At 42.8% G+C, this 19225-nt stretch overlaps 1 protein-coding gene across 1 annotated transcript in view; it reads right to left on the bottom strand.

The window, feature by feature from the left end:
* Nucleotides 1–19225, bottom strand: part of LOC110163992 (uncharacterized) — a 60209-nt gene that overhangs the window by 22896 nt on the left and 18088 nt on the right. The window contains exons 2-4 of the mRNA XM_055164092.1: nucleotides 8125–8290; nucleotides 4477–4854; nucleotides 1982–2350 (exon numbers count right to left, since the gene is read on the bottom strand). Of these exons, the coding sequence (XP_055020067.1) occupies nucleotides 1982–2350; nucleotides 4477–4854; nucleotides 8125–8290 (913 nt within the window). The remainder of the gene's footprint in view (nucleotides 1–1981; nucleotides 2351–4476; nucleotides 4855–8124; nucleotides 8291–19225) is intronic.

The following is a 19225-nucleotide window of genomic DNA, read 5'->3' as shown; positions in this document are numbered from 1 at the left end:
TAAAATTGTTATAAGTACAACTCTGCGTAACACTGCCACCTTATATGATGCCAACAACGCTCGCTGGTTTACTGAAGTAGCAGTCACAAAGCGGGATGATTGTCGGCAATATTCGGCACGTTTTCGCTGAAAAATCTCAAGCGGCTTATCAGAGTGATCGGGGTGTAATGTATTTAAGTGACGCCTTAATTTATTGGGCTTCATGCTGTCGGCTGCCAACATTTTTAGACACAGTAACACACCGGTCTTTCCTCGTCTCCCACCGTAGTCACAGTGAAGCCAAGCGCTACATACGCTTCGTCATATTTCCTCGTCTTAGCTTTCGGGAGATTTTCGTTTGTCTCTTTATCTCCGTCTCTCTCCGTCTGTCTTCTCATCCCTGTTAAATATTTTTTCATGGTGTCACTTGAGGGTCTGCTACACTTCGTGTCTACACTTCATACTCAAACTCTGTGCTGTGTGCAAAGCGCGCATGCTCAGTGCAAACAAAACTCCTACACCACCGAGCGAATGCGCCCTGCGCACACTCTGCCAATGAGAGCGCCTCTGCCCCCTAATGTAGTGGAAGTGCAATTGCACTTTATTCTAGGACAGTAAACAAAATAAAAATAAAAAAATAAATAAGCATGTTCCCCGAGGTCAAACGCCCCACTATTTGAGAAGCACTGGTTTAGAGGAAGAAAACTCATTTATGCAACATATTTGACATATTCATTGTTTTGATGATTAAAATGTTTGTATTTCATATGAAGAAGTGGTTTAACAAAAACTTTTAGTATCACAGCCACGATTTAGTCTTTATTTTATATTGAACCATATTGAATCCATTTGAAATATATTGTATTGAATCGTATTGAATCAAATGCTCACTGTATCAAGAAATGTATCATATCGTGACCTTTGTGTTGTGGTATGTATTGTATCTGCAACTTCTGAATGAGCCCTAGTACTCATACAGTTCTGTATCTGTCTGGTACTTCAGTATACTACAGTACGTTACATTATTCACATGGGAGCAGGACTCTGGAGTGCTCTGCTCTCCCTGTTTCACACAGTAGCTGTAGGACCCGGTCAAGCAGAAGTAAACAGCAAGGCCAAAAAGTTAATGCATCTGATATAAAAATGTATTGAACAGATACATATGTACTCTAGTTTATGAAACTGTTGACCTTTTTTCTGTACCATTTTTGGTTCTAAAGTTCCATTTGTTTTAAACAGACCATGTATGAAACATGGAACAAAAATTATTTCCCAAATTTCAAAAACCTGCAAATCATGTCAATAAATTGATGTATTTCATCATATCTTGTGTTATTCCATCTTTGAACTGTTGATGAAGGTTCATGATTTTTCAAAAAAAAAAAAAAGATTTAAAATGATAAAAATTTGCTTGGAAGGACTGACATATTTTATAGAAATAGTTTCCTTTCATTTTGAAGTAATATTAAAGTATTCAGAAGAAAAAAAACTGACAAATGATGTAAAATCCTGCACCTTCTACTTGTTTGTACAATTTTCCCTCCGTTACTTTTCCCTCCGTTACCATGACCTTTCTTAATAAAAAATCTCATGAGTCAAAAAGTAAGAGGTTTTTCAACCTAATCTTGTACCATATGGTAGAAAACTATATGAAGCAAATATTCAAACCAGTTTGTTAAGGATATGGAAGTGAGAACCGCTGTTTGTATTTATTGCATAAAAAGTGCTGCATATTTCATTCCCTCCGTTACCAACATGAGTTTTTAAATTTTTTGTCAACAACTTGAAAGAATATCTCAGGTTTAACTTGACCCTGTTGGAGTGTAACTCTTTCCTACATTCTGATACTTTACTTATTTCAATAGTCCCTCTAGTTTGTGAATAAAAGATATTTGAATGTAAAAAAAAATCTGCCCCTGTTTCCCTCTGTTACCACTTGACCGGACCCTGTAGTACTGTGTAGTATACTACAGTATATCACATTACACATTACATCACTCACATGGGAGCAGGAGTCGGTGTTGTAGGCCTCACACGTGAGCATTTGGGGCCAGCTCACTCCGATCCGTCTGAGCAGCGGTTCACAGGAGGAGCGCGCCTCTTCACACAGTGTCCTGCAGGGGGCGCGCGCTTTGCCCTCGACACACTCGGGGGTGTAGACGGAGCAGAGGAAGGGCTTGAGGGCGGAGGAGCAGCCCACGGTGAGGAGGGCGTGGAAGTGCTTCCTCATCTCCTCAGAGATCTGCTGCTGTGAGCGGAGGCCCAGGGCGTTTGGGAGCAGGGTCTGGGTGTAGGGCAGGTCCGAGCAGATGGGCACCGAGATGGGCTCACACTGAGGGGGCAGAGTGGGGCTCATGGTGGGGGGAGGCTCCTTGAGGAACACACAAAACACACACGGAACATAGAGCTGTGCGTTTAAAGAGCCCAGATTACTCTATTTTCTGATGTTCTAATGTGGTTTCCTCATCACAAACTGACCTGGAGTTGTGTTTTGTTTCATTCACACTTTTAACACACAAACCCTGCACATTTAGGATGAGTTCTTCTCTCAAACGGAAAACACTGTTTCACCTTGTGATGTCATGTGGTAATACAGGAAGTGCTTCACTGTGTTTTTAAACTCCATATCCCTTCACTACAATCATTTGGATAATTTCATCCCTGGAATTGTTAATCTCTCCTAGACTTTTGAACATTTTGAACTTTTAAGATGTAGAGATTAATAATAGAGAGATAAAAGAGTTACTGAAACATGTGAATGAAACAAAACACAACTCCAGGAATGTTTTTGAGGAGGTAACTATTATAACATGACTTAAAGCTCACAAGAAACAATTTAGCATAATATAGGACATTTAATAAAACATGTATCCAGATTACAATTCCTGCTCATTTTAAAGAGAGCTATTACACTTCTATGGGGTATTAACACATACCCTATTCACCATGTTACCTTTTTATTTGATTAAAAATACTATATTGGCCCAAAACAATGTATTAACATGTTTTAAAAGTCTCCCCTCCCTTCAGAGCGCTATCACAACACAGCACTAATGAAACTACTGCACATGGCACCAGGTTTGTGAAGCTGCTGTGTACTTCTGTATCCTGCTTTTTATATTTATGAATTGTCGTGTGGGAGCATGGGGGCTGTAGATTTGTGGGCGGAGCCTCATACAGGCTCTTGCATCTAACTGTAAAGAGAGTTTGAATAGGGCTTGAGAGAATGATAAATTACTTAAATATGCATGGAGGACTTTTTTGACATGTTTTTGATGAGGGAATCGCATTTTAACATGGTAGAAAGCCCAATGTTTGTTTGTTGTTGTTTTTTTTATTATTTTGCATAATACCTCCTCTTTACAGGAACTATATGTAGCTTGCATGATACAGTTTAAAAATGTTACAATCGCAACTAAACCTGTGTCTCCAGAGCCTGAACCTGTGTCGACAGAGGACACAAACAGGTTTGTATCAGTCTCAGTTTATGTTCAGGCCTCCAGAATTCCCTCCCTGAGCTGCAGGGGCTGCACTAGCACTGACTGAAACTAGCAACCCAAACGAGACACTCATGTGAGGTTCATTCAACGTTCTAACTGGATAACCGTCTTGAGAACCAAAGAACCAAAAATCAAAGTATCTGCCCATGCCCAATGTTTTTGTACTTAAGAATAAATCAGCAGTACAATTGTTTTCAGTAACAGTTCAGTTTGATTTCAACATGTTTACCTCGTATCTGGAGACAGAGTTAGGTCACATTTATGAAATTTCAAATCAAACTCTTACATACAGTTCATTTAATTAAACGTGCACTTTTCCTTTACCTGCATGTTCCACAATGTGCATTTATTCATTTATACGTTTATTATGTTTTATTGCTCAAAAATACGTTGATAAACATGCACTCTCCACAGATCTGATCTGTAACTTGGCTTGGTGACATTCATTTTGACTCATGGAAACAGGTACTGTGGAACACTGAAAAGCAGTAACATCTTCAGGGAGACAAGCAGGTGGTGGACCCTCCACTAGAAAACTTATACAGTGCACCTTTTAAAGTTTGAGAAGAGCTATTTGTCCATCTACTGTAATCCATCTAATCTGTGTTTATACACACGAGTCACAGAAGCCCTTTAAATGAATCCTCCTCCTGCTTGTTTCCATGTTGTTCCTGTGACTCTACTTGTCTACAGTAGGACAGAAAACTGTCTCTGTCTCCATGGACAACAGAATCATACAGGTGACGAGCCACCACCAGAAAATGACAGAATCTACTTCTACATAACTGACAATTGACTTTGACTATTCCTTTATTTAAACATCCATCTGTACATGTGGTTTCATGTAGAAAGGGCTCCAGATAATTATATTTAGCTAAATAAGCTCTATTTTATTGACTGTTCATTGTGTCTCCTCACCAGACATTCATTTAGCTCGTAAAAGCCTAAATTGGCAATTTCCTTTTGAAAATCAGAGTAACAAAATGAAGTCTCTCACCGGATCGCAGGCGTCATTCTTGAAGGTGTCACATTTGAGTTTCTCGGGCCAGGGGAAGCCAAACTTATTCATGAGTGGCTCACAGCCGGAGCGTGCTTTCTCACACGTGCGCCTGCAGGGGGCGCGAGCACGCCCCATGATGCACTCAGGAGCATAGACAGAGCACAGGAACTCCTTCAAGAAGGGACTGCACTGAATCTTCACCAGAGGAAAGAACTGGTGCACCTCCAGGCCCGCGTCGTCCTGGTGCTGGTGGCCGAGGAGGTTTGGCATCACTGTCAAGTTATAGGTCAGATGTGTGCAAAGGGGGACCATGATTGGCTGACAGACCTGTGACTGGCTCACAGGGCCCGCACGCGAGAGCCCGCCCCCTGAGCCCTGGAACCACAAAGCAGAAACAACAACAACTAATTTCATGTCATAACACTCTCTCTCCCCATCTCCACCACAGCAGCACAACAGACAACCTCCTCTGTCCATTTAGACCAGGGGTGGCGAACACGCGGCTCTTGAGCCGCATGCGGCTCTCGGCCAATAAGCATGCGGCTCTTTGCCTCATCATATTTTCTATATACTGTGGCTCTTTGCCTCGTTTCATGTTTAGTTTTTTTTTTCCTCTTAAACCACACTCGAATCCATCAGAGGGTATTAAAAACAAATAATAAATAATATTTTAAAATTAATTTGGCAGATTGGGTGTTTTTCTGCTGCTCCGGACACGTAAGTCACTGCCAATCATCTTCGCGGGTTACGTCTAATGCCGGGAAATGAAGGAAACATTTCATGAGCTGCAGACTGTTACCCTCATGGTCAAAATGGCAAAACACTGAATTTAGACCACGTCATGAAACCTGTGATGGAGATTGTGAACTACATCCGTACGCACGCTCTTAATCACCGGCAGTTCAAAAACCTCATTGCTGAACTTGACGCAGACTTGCCTGGTGACCTGCCACTGCACTGCGCTGTGAGATGGCTCTCAAGAGGCTCTCAAGAGGCTCTCAAGAGGCTCTCAAGAGGCTCTCAAGAGGCTCTCAAGAGGCTCTCAGAGGCTCTCAAGAGGCTCTCAAGAGGTAAAGTGGTTTTGTGCTTTTTGAAACTTTTGGAAGCAGTAAAATTGTTTATGGCAGAAAAGAACAAAACTTACCCCTTGAGTTCAGACCCCAACTGGCTTTTGGATTTGGCTTTTTTAGTGGACATGCTTTCACACTTGGATAAACTAAACCTGGATCTGCAGGGGAAATTAAAAACTCTTCCTGATCTGGCACAAAGTGTATTCTCTTTTATTAACAAGTTGAAGCTTTTCAAAGTGCACATTCAAAACGGCAATTTATCCCACTTTCCTTCTTTGCGTAGCGCACAGCAGAAGGCTGCCATTAAAATGAATACAGCGCAGTATGTGACACTGCTTGCGCAGCTGCACGGGAACTTTACTTCGCGGTTTGAGGACCTGCAGCAGAAACGACCACAGATCACTTTTCTCATCGACCCTTTTAATGCAGAGACTGACTGCCTGAAATCCCCGCTTGTCACTGATGAGGCAGCTACTGAACTGGAGATGATTGAGCTACGCGAAGATAACAGACTGAAATCTTTTTTGAAAGAAGGCCCTGTTACGTTTTGGAGAACTGTGCCAACTGAAAAATACCCGTGTGTAAAAAGAGCCGCTCTCAAGCTGCTGTCGATGTTCTCGTCAACATATGTCTGCGAGTCCCTGTTTTCTACCTTGAAACACGTGAAATCAAGGCATCGGTCCGTTCTGACTGACACTCACGTAAAGGAACTGCTCCGAGTGGCTACAACTGAATACACACCTGATTTGCAGAGGATTACTGGAAACAAGAGATGCCAGAAATCCCACTGAGAATATCATCCCATCACTCCAGCAATACTAATTAAAAACTTAGTATAAACATTTTATTGTTTATTTTTTATTAAGTATCAAAATTTAATGATAAAAAATCCCGACATTAGTTTATACATTCAAATAGATTTTTTTTGTGTTTCACTTCGAATAAAATTTCTTTGAACCCTTTTTTACGCGACATTTTTATTTTGCCCTAGTGTAGTTTGAAAAAACACCTGACTGAACATGCTTGTGTGAATATTTTAATATTCCATCAATTTACATTATACAGGTTCTATCTGTGCATCTGAAGTGTGTTCAGTAGTTGTGTGTGTCAGAGAGAGGCAGAGAATTAGATAGTGAGAAAAAGTGTGTGTGTGTGTGTGTGTGTGTGTGTGTGTGTGTGTGTGTGTGTGTGTGTGTGTGTGTGTGTGTGTGTGTGTGATGAGATGAGAGAGAGGTGCCTGTGTGTGTGGAGGGGGTATCTGACCTCCAGGGTAGTTGCTGTGTTAACTCTGGCTAAGGTGCATTTGATGTGTGTATTGAGGGTGGACACTTTCCTTGAAATGAACACAAGAACAATACTTGTTGTATTATTGTAAGGAGAGGAGTGTGTTATAAGAAATAATATGTTTTTAATTGGGTGTGTTTGTGTGTGTCTGTCTGTCTTGGCAGGTCAGTGCGTGGTGTGGCTCTTTGACTCTCACAGTTAAAAATTTCGGCTCTTTGTGTCAAACTTGTTCGCCACCCCTGATTTAGACAGAAGTCCTGTGTGAAACACAGGACTTCTGTCTTCATCTGTAACCGTTTAGACAGGAGTCCTGTGTGACACACTTCAGCTAGAGCAAGTGGAGACCTTTTAAAGGACCAGTTCAAAAGTGTAGGTCCTCTGGAACTGGAAAAAGATCCATTTGTCTGGGCAACAGCATTCTAGAGTGTGAAACCGTTTCAGGACACGCAGTCGTCCTGAGGCAGTCTCACCTGTACGCAGTCGTCCTGGGGCAGTCTCACCTGTACGCAGTCGTCCTGGGGCAGTCTCACCTGTACGCAGTCGTCCTGGGGCAGTCTCACCTGTACGCTGTCGTCCTGAGGCAGTCTCACCTGTACGCAGTCGTCCTGGGGCAGTCTCACCTGTCACTCACCTGTCACTCACCTGTACGCTGTCGTCCTGAGGCAGTCTCACCTGTCACTCACCTGTCACTCACCTGTACGCTGTCGTCCTGAGGCAGTCTCACCTGTACGCAGTCGTCCTGAGGCAGTCTCACCTGTACGCAGTCGTCCTGGGGCAGTCTCACCTGTACGCAGTCGTCCTGGGGCAGTCTCACCTGTACGCAGTCGTCCTGGGGCAGTCTCACCTGTACGCAGTCGTCCTGGGGCAGTCTCACCTGTACGCAGTCGTCCTGGGGCAGTCTCACCTGTACGCAGTCGTCCTGGGGCAGTCTCACCTGTACGCAGTCGTCCTGGGGCAGTCTCACCTGTACGCAGTCGTCCTGGGCAGTCTCACCTGTACGCAGTCGTCCTGGGGCAGTCTCACCTGTACGCAGTCGTCCTGGGGCAGTCTCACCTGTACGCAGTCGTCCTGGGGCAGTCTCACCTGTACGCAGTCGTCCTGGGCAGTCTCACCTGTACGCAGTCGTCCTGGGGCAGTCTCACCTGTACGCAGTCGTCCTGGGGCAGTCTCACCTGTACGCAGTCGTCCTGGGCAGTCTCACCTGTACGCAGTCGTCCTGGGGCAGTCTCACCTGTACGCAGTCGTCCTGGGGCAGTCTCACCTGTACGCAGTCGTCCTGGGGCAGTCTCACCTGTACGCAGTCGTCCTGGGGCAGGCTGTCACACCTGAGGCGAATGGGCCAGGAGATGCGCTTTGCTCTCAGGGGCCCCTCACAGTCGCTCTTCACCCGCTCACAGAGGCTCCGGCACGGCTTCAGACGGCTGTTCTCCTCCACCCCACACTCCGGCACCACCACCCTGTACCAGACACACAAGGCTTGGGAAACTACACCACCTGCACTACCTTGTAACTTCAAAACTACCACTATATGACATCACAAGGTGGAGCAGAGCATTTCAAGCTTTGGACATGTGGACAGACTAATAATAAAGAGTTACTTAAACATGTGTGAATGAAACAAAACACAACTCCAGGAATCCTGTGGGTGATTCTATAATTAGGGCTACATGTCACTCAATAAAAAGTGAAAAAATAGCTTTTGTTTTATTACAGTTTTTCTCTGTTGGTTTGGCTCATTTCTTGAAACAGAAATAACATTCTTAAAACTATAAGATCATTTTGACCAAACAGTCTGATAGTTCTGCACAACATTACAGCTCAACAACAAAAGCTCAGATCTGTCCCAAAACACTTAACCCATGTGTCAAAACTAAACTCCTTTCTCACATAAAGAGTCATTGTCCCCAAAATGCATCGTCCCTTTGGCTTTGTGTCACTGCAGCTCAAAATGACTCCATGTTTCACAATAAGAGCCTCCAAAGTTTGACATCACACACACTGCTCTCTCACACACACACACACACACACACACACACACACACTGCTCTCACACTGCCAACGAAAATCTAACCATTTTATTCACACACATAAAATCACTTCCACACATCAGAGAACAGAAAAGGAAAATGTATACAGTATCTGTACATGTATGAAATAAACAAACAAACAAAACAAAACAAAATATAATTGTTAGAGCCATAATTAAATTTCTTAAAAAGTTATTTTATGTTTTACCATAAATTCATATTTTTATTATACCTTAAAACAATTATTAAAATATTATTCTTAAAATTATAGAAATGTTAAAATGATTTATTTTCAGTCCCAATTTAAGTTAGTTCAGTCAGTTTGTCTTTTGGTTTATAGTGTAAGAGGGTGTGTTCTAGGGAAATAAGGTCAGATAATCAGGTCAAATAGGGAGACAGGTGTGTGGGGACTATGGCATTGTGGAGGGCGACCGACACGGTACCACACCACACCACACCACACCACACCACACTGAACTGAACTGAACTGAACTGCATACGCAAACGCTGAAAATCTGCAAATAAAAGAAATCAAACGAACTACGTGAGTTTTTGTACATTTCGTGTGAGTCAAGAAGCGGACGTCCTAAGGATGGTTATTTACATGTGTTACAGCTCATGTTAAACTAGAAGCCATAACAATAATATCTAGCCAACAGTGCTGTAAATAAAGTAAATCAAGTTTCTAGAGTGACACTTTCACTGGTCACTGTCATCACTCTTCCTCTCCTGGTCACCGTCCTCATCCTCCTGCACATCCACACGCTGCTCTCTGTTTGACCACAGATTTTCACTCACATCTCAGTGGATATTTTCTCTTGTGATGCAGTGAGGGAAGAAATGGCGAGAATGTCTCAACCGTCTCCTAAACTGATCCATGTGATGTCCTCACACGCAGCGTCTAGTGCATGGAGCAGAGACGTCTGGTCTGGAGCCACATGTTCATCCACTCTCCACCTCCAAGAGGAAAAAACTCCTCAGTCAGATTGAGGAAAGGAGAGGACGGTGGTAGTGGCTCCATGAGCATCTTTAGATGGAAGTGACCCAGACCCTGATGAGCCACAGTGGAAATTCACACTGTCCCACATGATCACACAGTGTGATAGGAAGATCTCATTTCACCTGACTGACAATCACTGCCATGAATTTATCAAATGTTCCAAAAAAAATCATATATGTTGTTCATGGTGTTATGTTCTTGACTAATTTTGACACTTGAACAGACAATTGTACAGATGATGATTCAGACAGTGAAATGATGCTGACATGTTTTGGAGAGAAAAACCATCAGACTGAGAATCAACTCATCAGTTTAGATCAGCAAGATCCATTTATTTGTAAAATGTGCTAAATGTGGCTCATTGTGCAAACTGTAGACGACTTGTACAGAACCATGTGCAGCAAAGATGCACTGAGACACTTGACACATGCACCAAGACATTTACAAACTGATGAAATCAATGAGAAATGTCATTCTGTTGTGAAAACTGCAAAGTGGTTTGGAGATTTGTCCATGTTGTTTTGAGAATGTTATTTCTGTTTCAAGAAATGAGCCAAACTAACGGAGAAAAACGATAATTACATCTTTTCAAAACAGACAGCTGAGGGGACATAAAGAATTATTTGGCCATCTTAAACTTTTATCATTTTAAATTACTCATGTTTTAAAAGTGTTGAAATAATTATTTTGTTAACTGGGGAACGGGCCAGTGACATTTGATTTTGATTTGTTCTCAAATCACACTTTTGACACCACATTAGTTTGAAAGTTTTTTTGTCCTTTTGGCACTGGCTGCAGTGTTTTGTTTTTGTGACAGATTTAAAACAGAATTCTGATCAGTTTAATGATCCATTAGGAGGAATGCTCACCATGACTGATATTTATTTTTATGCATAACTTTAAAAATGACACATATATATTTATATTAGTCATTGTATTTGGGCTTTATTTGAGTGATGCTCTCTAGTCATTTTTTATGCAAAACAATCAAATATTTAAGAAAATATGGCCCAAAAAAGAGCCAGATTATCTGGAAAACATGTCAGCTGAGTAATGTTATCCACTTCTGTTCAAATGATTTATCTATTTAGTGGTTTTATAAGTTGACATTTTGTAATATTTTTGGATGCCGCCCACACACACACGACATGTGCATATTACAGAGGTGAGAATAGTCCCAAATGACCTGTTATTGCTATTTATCTCATTCCATTCCTGTTAGTAAATATAAAACTTTGTAATTCTTTAAAAACCTGTGTTATTATCCCTTTGACATCTGCATTCTTCTGTAGGGTGGGTTTGCAGTAAATAGGATGAATGTTTCACAGAAGCGGGTTAACCTCGAGCAGTCTCTTTTGAGATCTCACTCCCAAAAGGCGTCACTGTAGTGCTGACTTTGTGACTACAGAGTGAACCACTGCACTTTTATGATGGATTAGCATACATTTTACCATAAATTCATATTTTTTATTATACCTTAAAACAATTATTAAAATATTATTCTTAAAATTATAGAAATGTTAAAATGATTTATTTTCAGTCCCAATTTAAGTTAGTTCAGTCAATTTGTCTTTTGGTTTATAGTGTAAGAGGGTGTGTCCTAGGGAAATTAGGTCAAATAATCAGGTCAAATAGGGAGACAGGTGTGTGGGGACTATGGCATTGTGGAGGGCGACCGACACGGTCTTTGAACGCACCACACTACACCACACCACACCACACCGCACCGCACTGAACTGAACTGAACTGAACTGAACTGCATATGCAAACGCTGAAAATCTGCAAATAAAAGAAATCAAACGAACTACGGACTACGTGAGTTTTTGTACATTTCGTGTGAGTCAAGAAGCGGACGCCCTAAGGATGGTTATTTACATGTGTTACAGCTCATGTTAAACTAGAAGCCATAACAAAGTCAAAGACCTCGGCTATGGAGTCCGAGCCTGCGCTGGATGGAGTCAAGACGCTGCGACGCGGACACAAGTTTGGAATTATGAATGAATCAAAGACGCCGCGCCGCTGGACGCGTAAAGACACAAGGCTTACGTGCCGTGAGTAAACTCAAGCGCCACCGTGCGCTCTGGAAAAGTGAACAATTACGCGCGAAGTAATCCAATGTGTGGATTGTAAAGGAAACGAACGAATTTGTGAAAAATGGATGAAACTGTGGAACAAGGAAATGTGGAGGAAAATGCTCAAAATGACGTTGTGGAGAACAACGAAACTGAAAATGACCTCAAAAGGCTCAGCGCCAGTCGGAGAGGAAAGCTGGGTGCATGTACAAGACGAATGAATGAAATGAAAGCTCTCATGTCAAATCCTCAAAATATGGACTATGTTGCAAATGTTTTTGAACAATTCAAAGTGTCATTGAATGAGTTTAAAACATGTCATGGAGCAGTGCAAAAACTTTTACCTCTAGAAATACAGGAAAATGAAACAATTGACTGGTATGAACCTAAAATGGAAATATTCAATGTATTTCTGATGGATGTGGAAGCTTGGATTATGGTTCCAAACCCACAGGTCTTGGTGGAGCCAAAAGACAGTATATCAAATGTGTCAACAAAAAAGCACAAAATCAAGTCAATCTCAAAACTCTGGTGCCTCAAAAGAACGCCTCAGATTGGTCTCTGAAAAAGCTGCTCTGGAGGCTGGTATGGCTCTATTAACAGAGAAACATGCAATGGAAATTGAAAAGGCCAGAATAACTGCTAAACTGGAGGAAATGGAGCTCGCAGCAAATCTAGCTGCATCTGATGCCAGGTTAAGTGTTCTGGACAGCTTTGTTCAAACTCCTGAAAATGCAATGTCACACAAAGCACTGAGTAAAATCAAACATGATCCAAATATCACCAGTATCAAAGAATACAATGTACCCCCCAAGACTCCTCTTCAACATTTTGTAAATGAACCAGCCAACGTAGGAACATCATCCAAAAGGCACAAATCTAATGCTACACCAGTACATGTCAGAGTTCCTCCATCTGAATGTGAAAGTGGTTCTGAAAGTAGCACAAGCACAGACAAATCTTCTCTATCCAAACAGCTGTTTACTGTTATTCAAAAACAAAATGACATCACACGTCTTCTAATGTCACCACAGCAACAGTCCTCCCTCCCCTCCAGACAAATAAGTGTTTGATGGCAATTCATTACAATTTCAGAAATTTGTGAGAGCATTTAAACATGGCATTGAGAGGAAAACAAATAATGACCATGACAGACTTGATTATTTGGAACAATATACAAGTGGCCAAGCCAGAGAGCTTGTTAGGATCTGTTGTCACATGGATGCAAATGTGGGCTGCTTTAAAGTTTATTCTCTGAAGCACAGGAAGCCAGTGCAGAGACCTGAGCACAGGACTTATGTGCTCGTACTTCCTAGTTCGAGTCAGGACCCGAGCTGCAGCGTTCTGGATGTTCTGCAGCGTCTCACAGCTCGTTTGGAGAGACCAGTGAGCAGAACATTACAGTATCTAATCTACCAGAGACAAACGCATGGATTCTCCAAGTCTGCTTTAGACAGTAAACCTTTGATTTTTGCTATGTTTTTTAGATGGTAAAAGGCTGCAGATGTTATTGATTTGATGTGGCTGTTAAAGTTCAAGTCTGAGTCCATTATTACCCCTAGATTTTTTGCCTGATTTGAAGGTTTTAGAGAGAGAGACTGGAGGTGATGCTGACACTGTCCCTTTGTTTCTGTGGACCAAACACTATGACTTCAGTCTTGTCAGAGTTTAGCTGGAGAAAGTTGTTTTGCATCCACGCACTGATCTGTTGGATGCAGTGACCAAGTGACTCCACTGGTCCATAGTCTCCTGCTGCCAGAGAGACGTAGATCTGAGTGTCGTCTGCATAATTGTGGTAGGACACATTATTGCTGCTTATTAACTGGCCTAATGGCAGCATGTAGAGACTGAACAACAGGGGGCCCAGGATTGACCCCTGAGGCACCCCACAGGTCAGCGCCATGTCATCTGAGACACAGTTTCCAATTTCAACAAAATACTTCCTGTCTTCTAGATAGGACTTGAACCAGTTTAGTACAGTACCAGAGATGCCCACCCAGTCCTCTAGTCTCTGTAAGAGGATCCCATGATGGACAGTGTCAAAAGCAGCACTCAGATCTAACAGGATCAAGACTGAGACTTTGCCTGCATCAGTGTTCAGGCGGATGTCATTTGTCACCTTGATAAGAGCAGTCTCAGTGCTGTGGAGGCTCTAAAACCTGACTGGAAAACATCAAAGGAGTTGTTCATTTGGAGAAAGTTCGTAAGCTGTTGGTAAACAGCTTTTTCAAGGCCAAAAAACGGCAGATTTGAGATGGGTCGGAAATTGTTCAGTACTGTGGCATCAAGACTGCTCTTCTTTAGGAGAGGCTTAATGACCGCAGTTTTCAACGCGTTTGGGAATGTTCCAGATTGAAGTGACATGTTCACTATGTGAGTGAGTGGTGAAAGTAAACTGTTGAGGACGGACTTTAGAAATCTAGTGGGTAACATGTCCAGGCAGCAAGTAGATGAACTCAGACTGGTAACGATCTCTAAAACAGTTTTGTCAGTTACAGGTGCAAAGTGATTCAGCTCTAAGTGTCTCTGTGGTTTCATGCTTGTTATTTGTGTTGTGGAATTGATGGCATTTTTGATGCCCTGAACTTTGTCATTAAAGAAAACTGCAAACTCATTACATTTAGATGTGGAAATTAGTTCTAGTGGCAGTGGAGCTGGAGGGTTTGTTAATCTGTTCACTGTTGCAAACAGGACACGAGAGTTGTTACTGCAATTACCAATAATGTCCGAAAAATACTTCTCTCTTGTTTTACTCAAAGTGTAGTTGTACATATGCATTGTTCCTCTGTAAATCTCATAATGAACCTGGAGGTTTGACTTGCGCCATTTCCGCTCAGCCTTCCGGCACTGCCTTTTCTGTGCTCTGACTGAGTCATCATTCCTCCACGGAGCTTTTTGCCTCTTTAACCATTTTAACCTTTATCGGGGCGATGGCATCCAGAACATTCAAAACACTCAAAGTCACAGAGTTCAACACATCATCAACATTAGAACATGAGGCAATTTCAAAATGTATCATTTCCATGAACAGTGCACCTGTGTTATCATTTATGTGTCTCCTTCGAACAACTGTAGGAGCAGCCGGTGGTTTGGGAATAACAGACAGGTCAAAGAAGACACAGAAATGATCAGACAGAGCAACATCAACCACATTGACATTTGAAATATTTACACCTTTTGTAATGAGCAGGTCCAGAGTGTGCCCTCTGTTGTGAGTGGGCTCACTGACATGCTGAGTCAGACCAAAAGTTTCAAGGACAACACTAAGCTCTTTGGCATTTTTGTCACACACATTATCCACATGTACATTAAAATCACCTGTAATGACTAAACCATCAAAGTCTGAAAGCATCTCAGTAAAATCATCAATAAAACTTTGACAGTGCTGAGGAGGTTTGTATATGACTATGTAGAGTCTGGACGGTGATTGTTTTAGCTCCATTTTGAAGGAAACATACTCAAACGATGAAAACACCCCAAATGACGACCTGTGTGTAACCAAATGATCTCTAAAAAATGCACACACTCCTCCACCTTTTTTATTTGCTCGTGTTTCAGATTCAAATTTGAAGTTGGGAGGGGTTGATTCCACTAGCACTGCATGGCCTGTGTTTTTGTCAAGCCATGTTTCAGTTAAAAACATAAAGTCAAGATTAAAAGAAGAAATAAAATCATGAATTAGAAATGATTTGTTACATAAAGATCTGACATTGAGCACAGCAAGTTTCTGATTAGTTTCAGTAGGACTGGATTTTATCTTCTTACAGGGAACGTGAACTAAATTTCTCTGATTAGACAGTCTAACTGTCCTTCTTTTAATCCGTCTACGTGTTGTAATTGGAGATATAGCTCCATCGCAGGGCCCCAGCCTGATATTACCTTTATCATGACTGTATGTCCTGGGACAGCAGAGGCCCTGTGCGTCCAGCTCTTGGTGATAACAGCTCTGGGGAAAGGCGGGGGAGGGCGAGCAGGGGAGAGTTTGGGTGAGTGACCAGGTGAGGGACCAGGTGAGGGCCGAGGAGGTGGCCGATAAGGTGGAATACGGGGAGGTTTGGGTGAGGGACCAGGTAAGGACCGAGGAGGTGGAGTAGGGGGAGGTTTGGGTGAGGGGAGAGCTGAGAGAGTCTCTGGTGGTGAAACAGGCACAGTTTTGTATGGGGGAGAGTTCAACATAGTTGATGTCAGAACCCTTGACCGTGCTATGTTAGGTGTGAGAGGAACCATCTTGATTCCCGATCTGATGAGGCTTTCTAGATGGTTGGGCAGTGCCATGGGTGAAGGTGGAGAGGAGAAGGAGAGTGAAGAGTCCGTTGATGGAGTAGATGTAGCAATGGGGACTCCAGGCTGGTCTGTGGGCAGCGGAGGTGATGGGTGTGCTAGTGGCGCTGGGGGAGGTGGTGGTGGTGTTGCTGACTTATTCTCTGGGGGAGGTGGTGCTGCTGACTTATTCTCTGGGGGAGGGGAAGGTGGTGATGCTGACTTGTTCTCTGGGGGAGGGGGAGGTGGTTCTGCTGACTTGTTCTCTGGGGAGGGGGAGGTGGTTCTGCTGACTTGTTCTCTGGGGAGGGGAAGGTGGTGATGCTGACTTGTTCTCTGGGGGAGGGGGAGGTGGTTCTGCTAACTTGTTCTCTGGGGGGGAGGTGGTTCTGCTGACTTGTTCTCTGGGGGAGCGGGAGGTGGTGATGCTGCTGAGTTGTTGTCTGGGGAAGGGGGAAGTGGTTGTGGTTGTGGCAGTGGTGGTGCTGTCAATGGTGCTGACTCATTGGCTGGTTCTCTGTTTGGTGCAGTAGGGATGCTTCTCCCATTTCTCTTTTCTCTCACTGGATGCACAGGACCCTGTCCAGCCCGGTGCCTCAAAGCGTGGAAGAGGTTTTCCGTCAACACTCTCACTCCACCTCTGCTTAGGTGTGGGCCATTTCCCTCAAACAGGTCCTTCCGTTTCCAAAAAAGATCAAAGTTCTCAATGTAGTGCAAGAGGGGCCTCCGTTCCCTCCTCGCGCATGTCGAGCCCGAGCGCTCGACGTGAGCGAGGAGATGGTCTCGCTCCAGACCGTGCTGCCTTGCAGAGCTCGGCTCACATCTCTGCGGTGCCCTCACCCCGACGTCCAGGCCAGACCCGTCCATGCTGGTTCTCAGCTCCTCCATGGTCCAGCACGTGAGAATTAAAAAAGGCCACACTTCCTGTCACCCAGGTGCTCTCGTGAAGGACATCACAGACTCCGCCCCCACCATCATACGTCATCACCCCACAGTATCAACGGTAGTTATTCATGTCGGAACTAATGATCTCAAATTGCAGCAGTCAGAATTACTTAAGGACAACTTCAAAATTCTCATCACCACAATCCACAGTTTAGACAAACAGTGTGTCATCTCTGGACCCTTTGTACCACCTCGTCTTGGAGATGAGAAGTTCAGCCGCCTGAGAGCACTGCACATATGGCTCAAAAGATACTGCAGAGACAATAAAATCCCCTACGTGGACAATTTTATCACATTTTTAAGAGACCTGAACTTTTTAAAAAGGACCGACTACATCCCCGGATCCCGTCTCCTCTCATGTAATATCGAACTCACACTAGCAGAAGCATGACAATATAATCAAGGACAGTTCATTCCCGTTATTATCAGCAGAGAGCAGCATCAGCATAAATCTTCTCATAAAACTACTGCCAACATCAATAATCTCAGATCCCTTCAAAAAGCACATCTACCACAAATTCCTGTAGTTTCTCAGTCCCCAATAACCTTAAACATGGCCCTTTTAAATGTCCGCTCTCTGCTGAACAAGTCTTTTATTGTAAATGACCTGATTTTAGAACTTGACTGCTTCTTTTTAACAGAAACATGGCTGGGTACAGATGCACCAGTTGTTCTCACAGGCCTCACCACCCACTTTTAACTTTGCTTTTTCAACCAGGAACGGTAAAAGGGGAGGTGGCACTGCTTCTATATGCACAAACACTTTGGCCACCAAACCTATTTTATTGAACAATTTTACAAGTTTTGAACATCACTCAATTGTTTTTAGCAACCCTCAGATTTTATGTGTCACGGTTTACAGACCACCAAAGAAATGCAGTAGTTTTATCAATGAGTTTTCTGAGTTTTTATCTATTTTACACAATTCTTTTAATATGATTATTATAACCGGTGATTTTAACTTGCACATAGATAATCTTTTAGATCCTGTTGCAAATGAATTTTTAAATGTTCTTAATTATATGGATTTTACTCAACACATCACACAGCCAACTCACAACAGAGGACACACTCTGGATCTGGTCATCACCTATGGCCTGACCACTAGTGTGTCCTCTGTTGTTGACTTGGCTGTGTCTGACCACTACTGCGTGTTTTTTAACATCACTGGTTTTATACAGCGGGAGACCTCTGTGAGAACTGTGAGGAAGCGCCGTCTGACCCCTGAAGTGGCTGCAAATTTTATCGAAGTTTTAGATAAAAATCCCTCAATGGTTTTACCTGCCCCTTGCGATTTTATCACCGACTATTTTAACAGTAAACTACGGTCAGCTCTGGATCTGGTTGCTCCACTCAAAACTAAAAGCATAACCAAAATAAAACCTCCATGGAGAACTGAAGAGTTGACAGAATTCAAGAGAGAGTGCAGGAGGGCAGAACGGAGATGGAGGAAAAACAAAACTACAATAAACTACCAATTATTCAGTGATCAACAACGAACTTACAACAACGCAATAAGAAACGCAAGAAACCATTACTTTTCCACAATAATCATCAATCACAAGAATAATCCTAAGGTCCTCTTCTCAACCATTAACAACATTTTAAATCCTGATTTTAGCACGTTTTACTTAACACCCACTGACTCTCTCTGTGAGCAGTTTGCAGACCACTTCATGGGTAAGATAAACACTATCAGATCTGATATTTTATCTTGTCAAAGCTCTGTTTTTAGTACATCTGAGTGTTTGTCTGGACCAGAGGAAACACTGGACAGTTTTGTCCTGGTTAATGCTGAGATGCTTGACAAAGTTTTCTCCTCAGTGAGGCCCACCACATGTCTTTTAGATCCGATTCCTACCCCATTTTTTAAGTCATTTTATGGATCTTTTAGGGATGAGATTTTAACCATGATGAATTGCTCTCTTCAGACGGGGGTCTTTCCCTCTGCCTTCAAAACTGCAGTGGTGAGGCCCCTGCTGAAGAAGAGCAATTTAGATTTTAATGATTTTAACAACTACCGACCAGTGTCTAACCGACCATTTTTAAGCAAAATTTTAGAAAAACTTGTTTTTATCCAACTAAATC

This window comes from Boleophthalmus pectinirostris, unplaced genomic scaffold, assembly GCF_026225935.1.
Source record: "Boleophthalmus pectinirostris isolate CB_2022bp ecotype Guang Dong unplaced genomic scaffold, ASM2622593v1 HiC_scaffold_6, whole genome shotgun sequence".
Lineage (NCBI taxonomy): Eukaryota > Metazoa > Chordata > Actinopteri > Gobiiformes > Gobiidae > Boleophthalmus > Boleophthalmus pectinirostris.
Note: the sequence above shows the minus strand (reverse complement) of the source record. Positions and strands in the feature narration are given on the sequence as shown.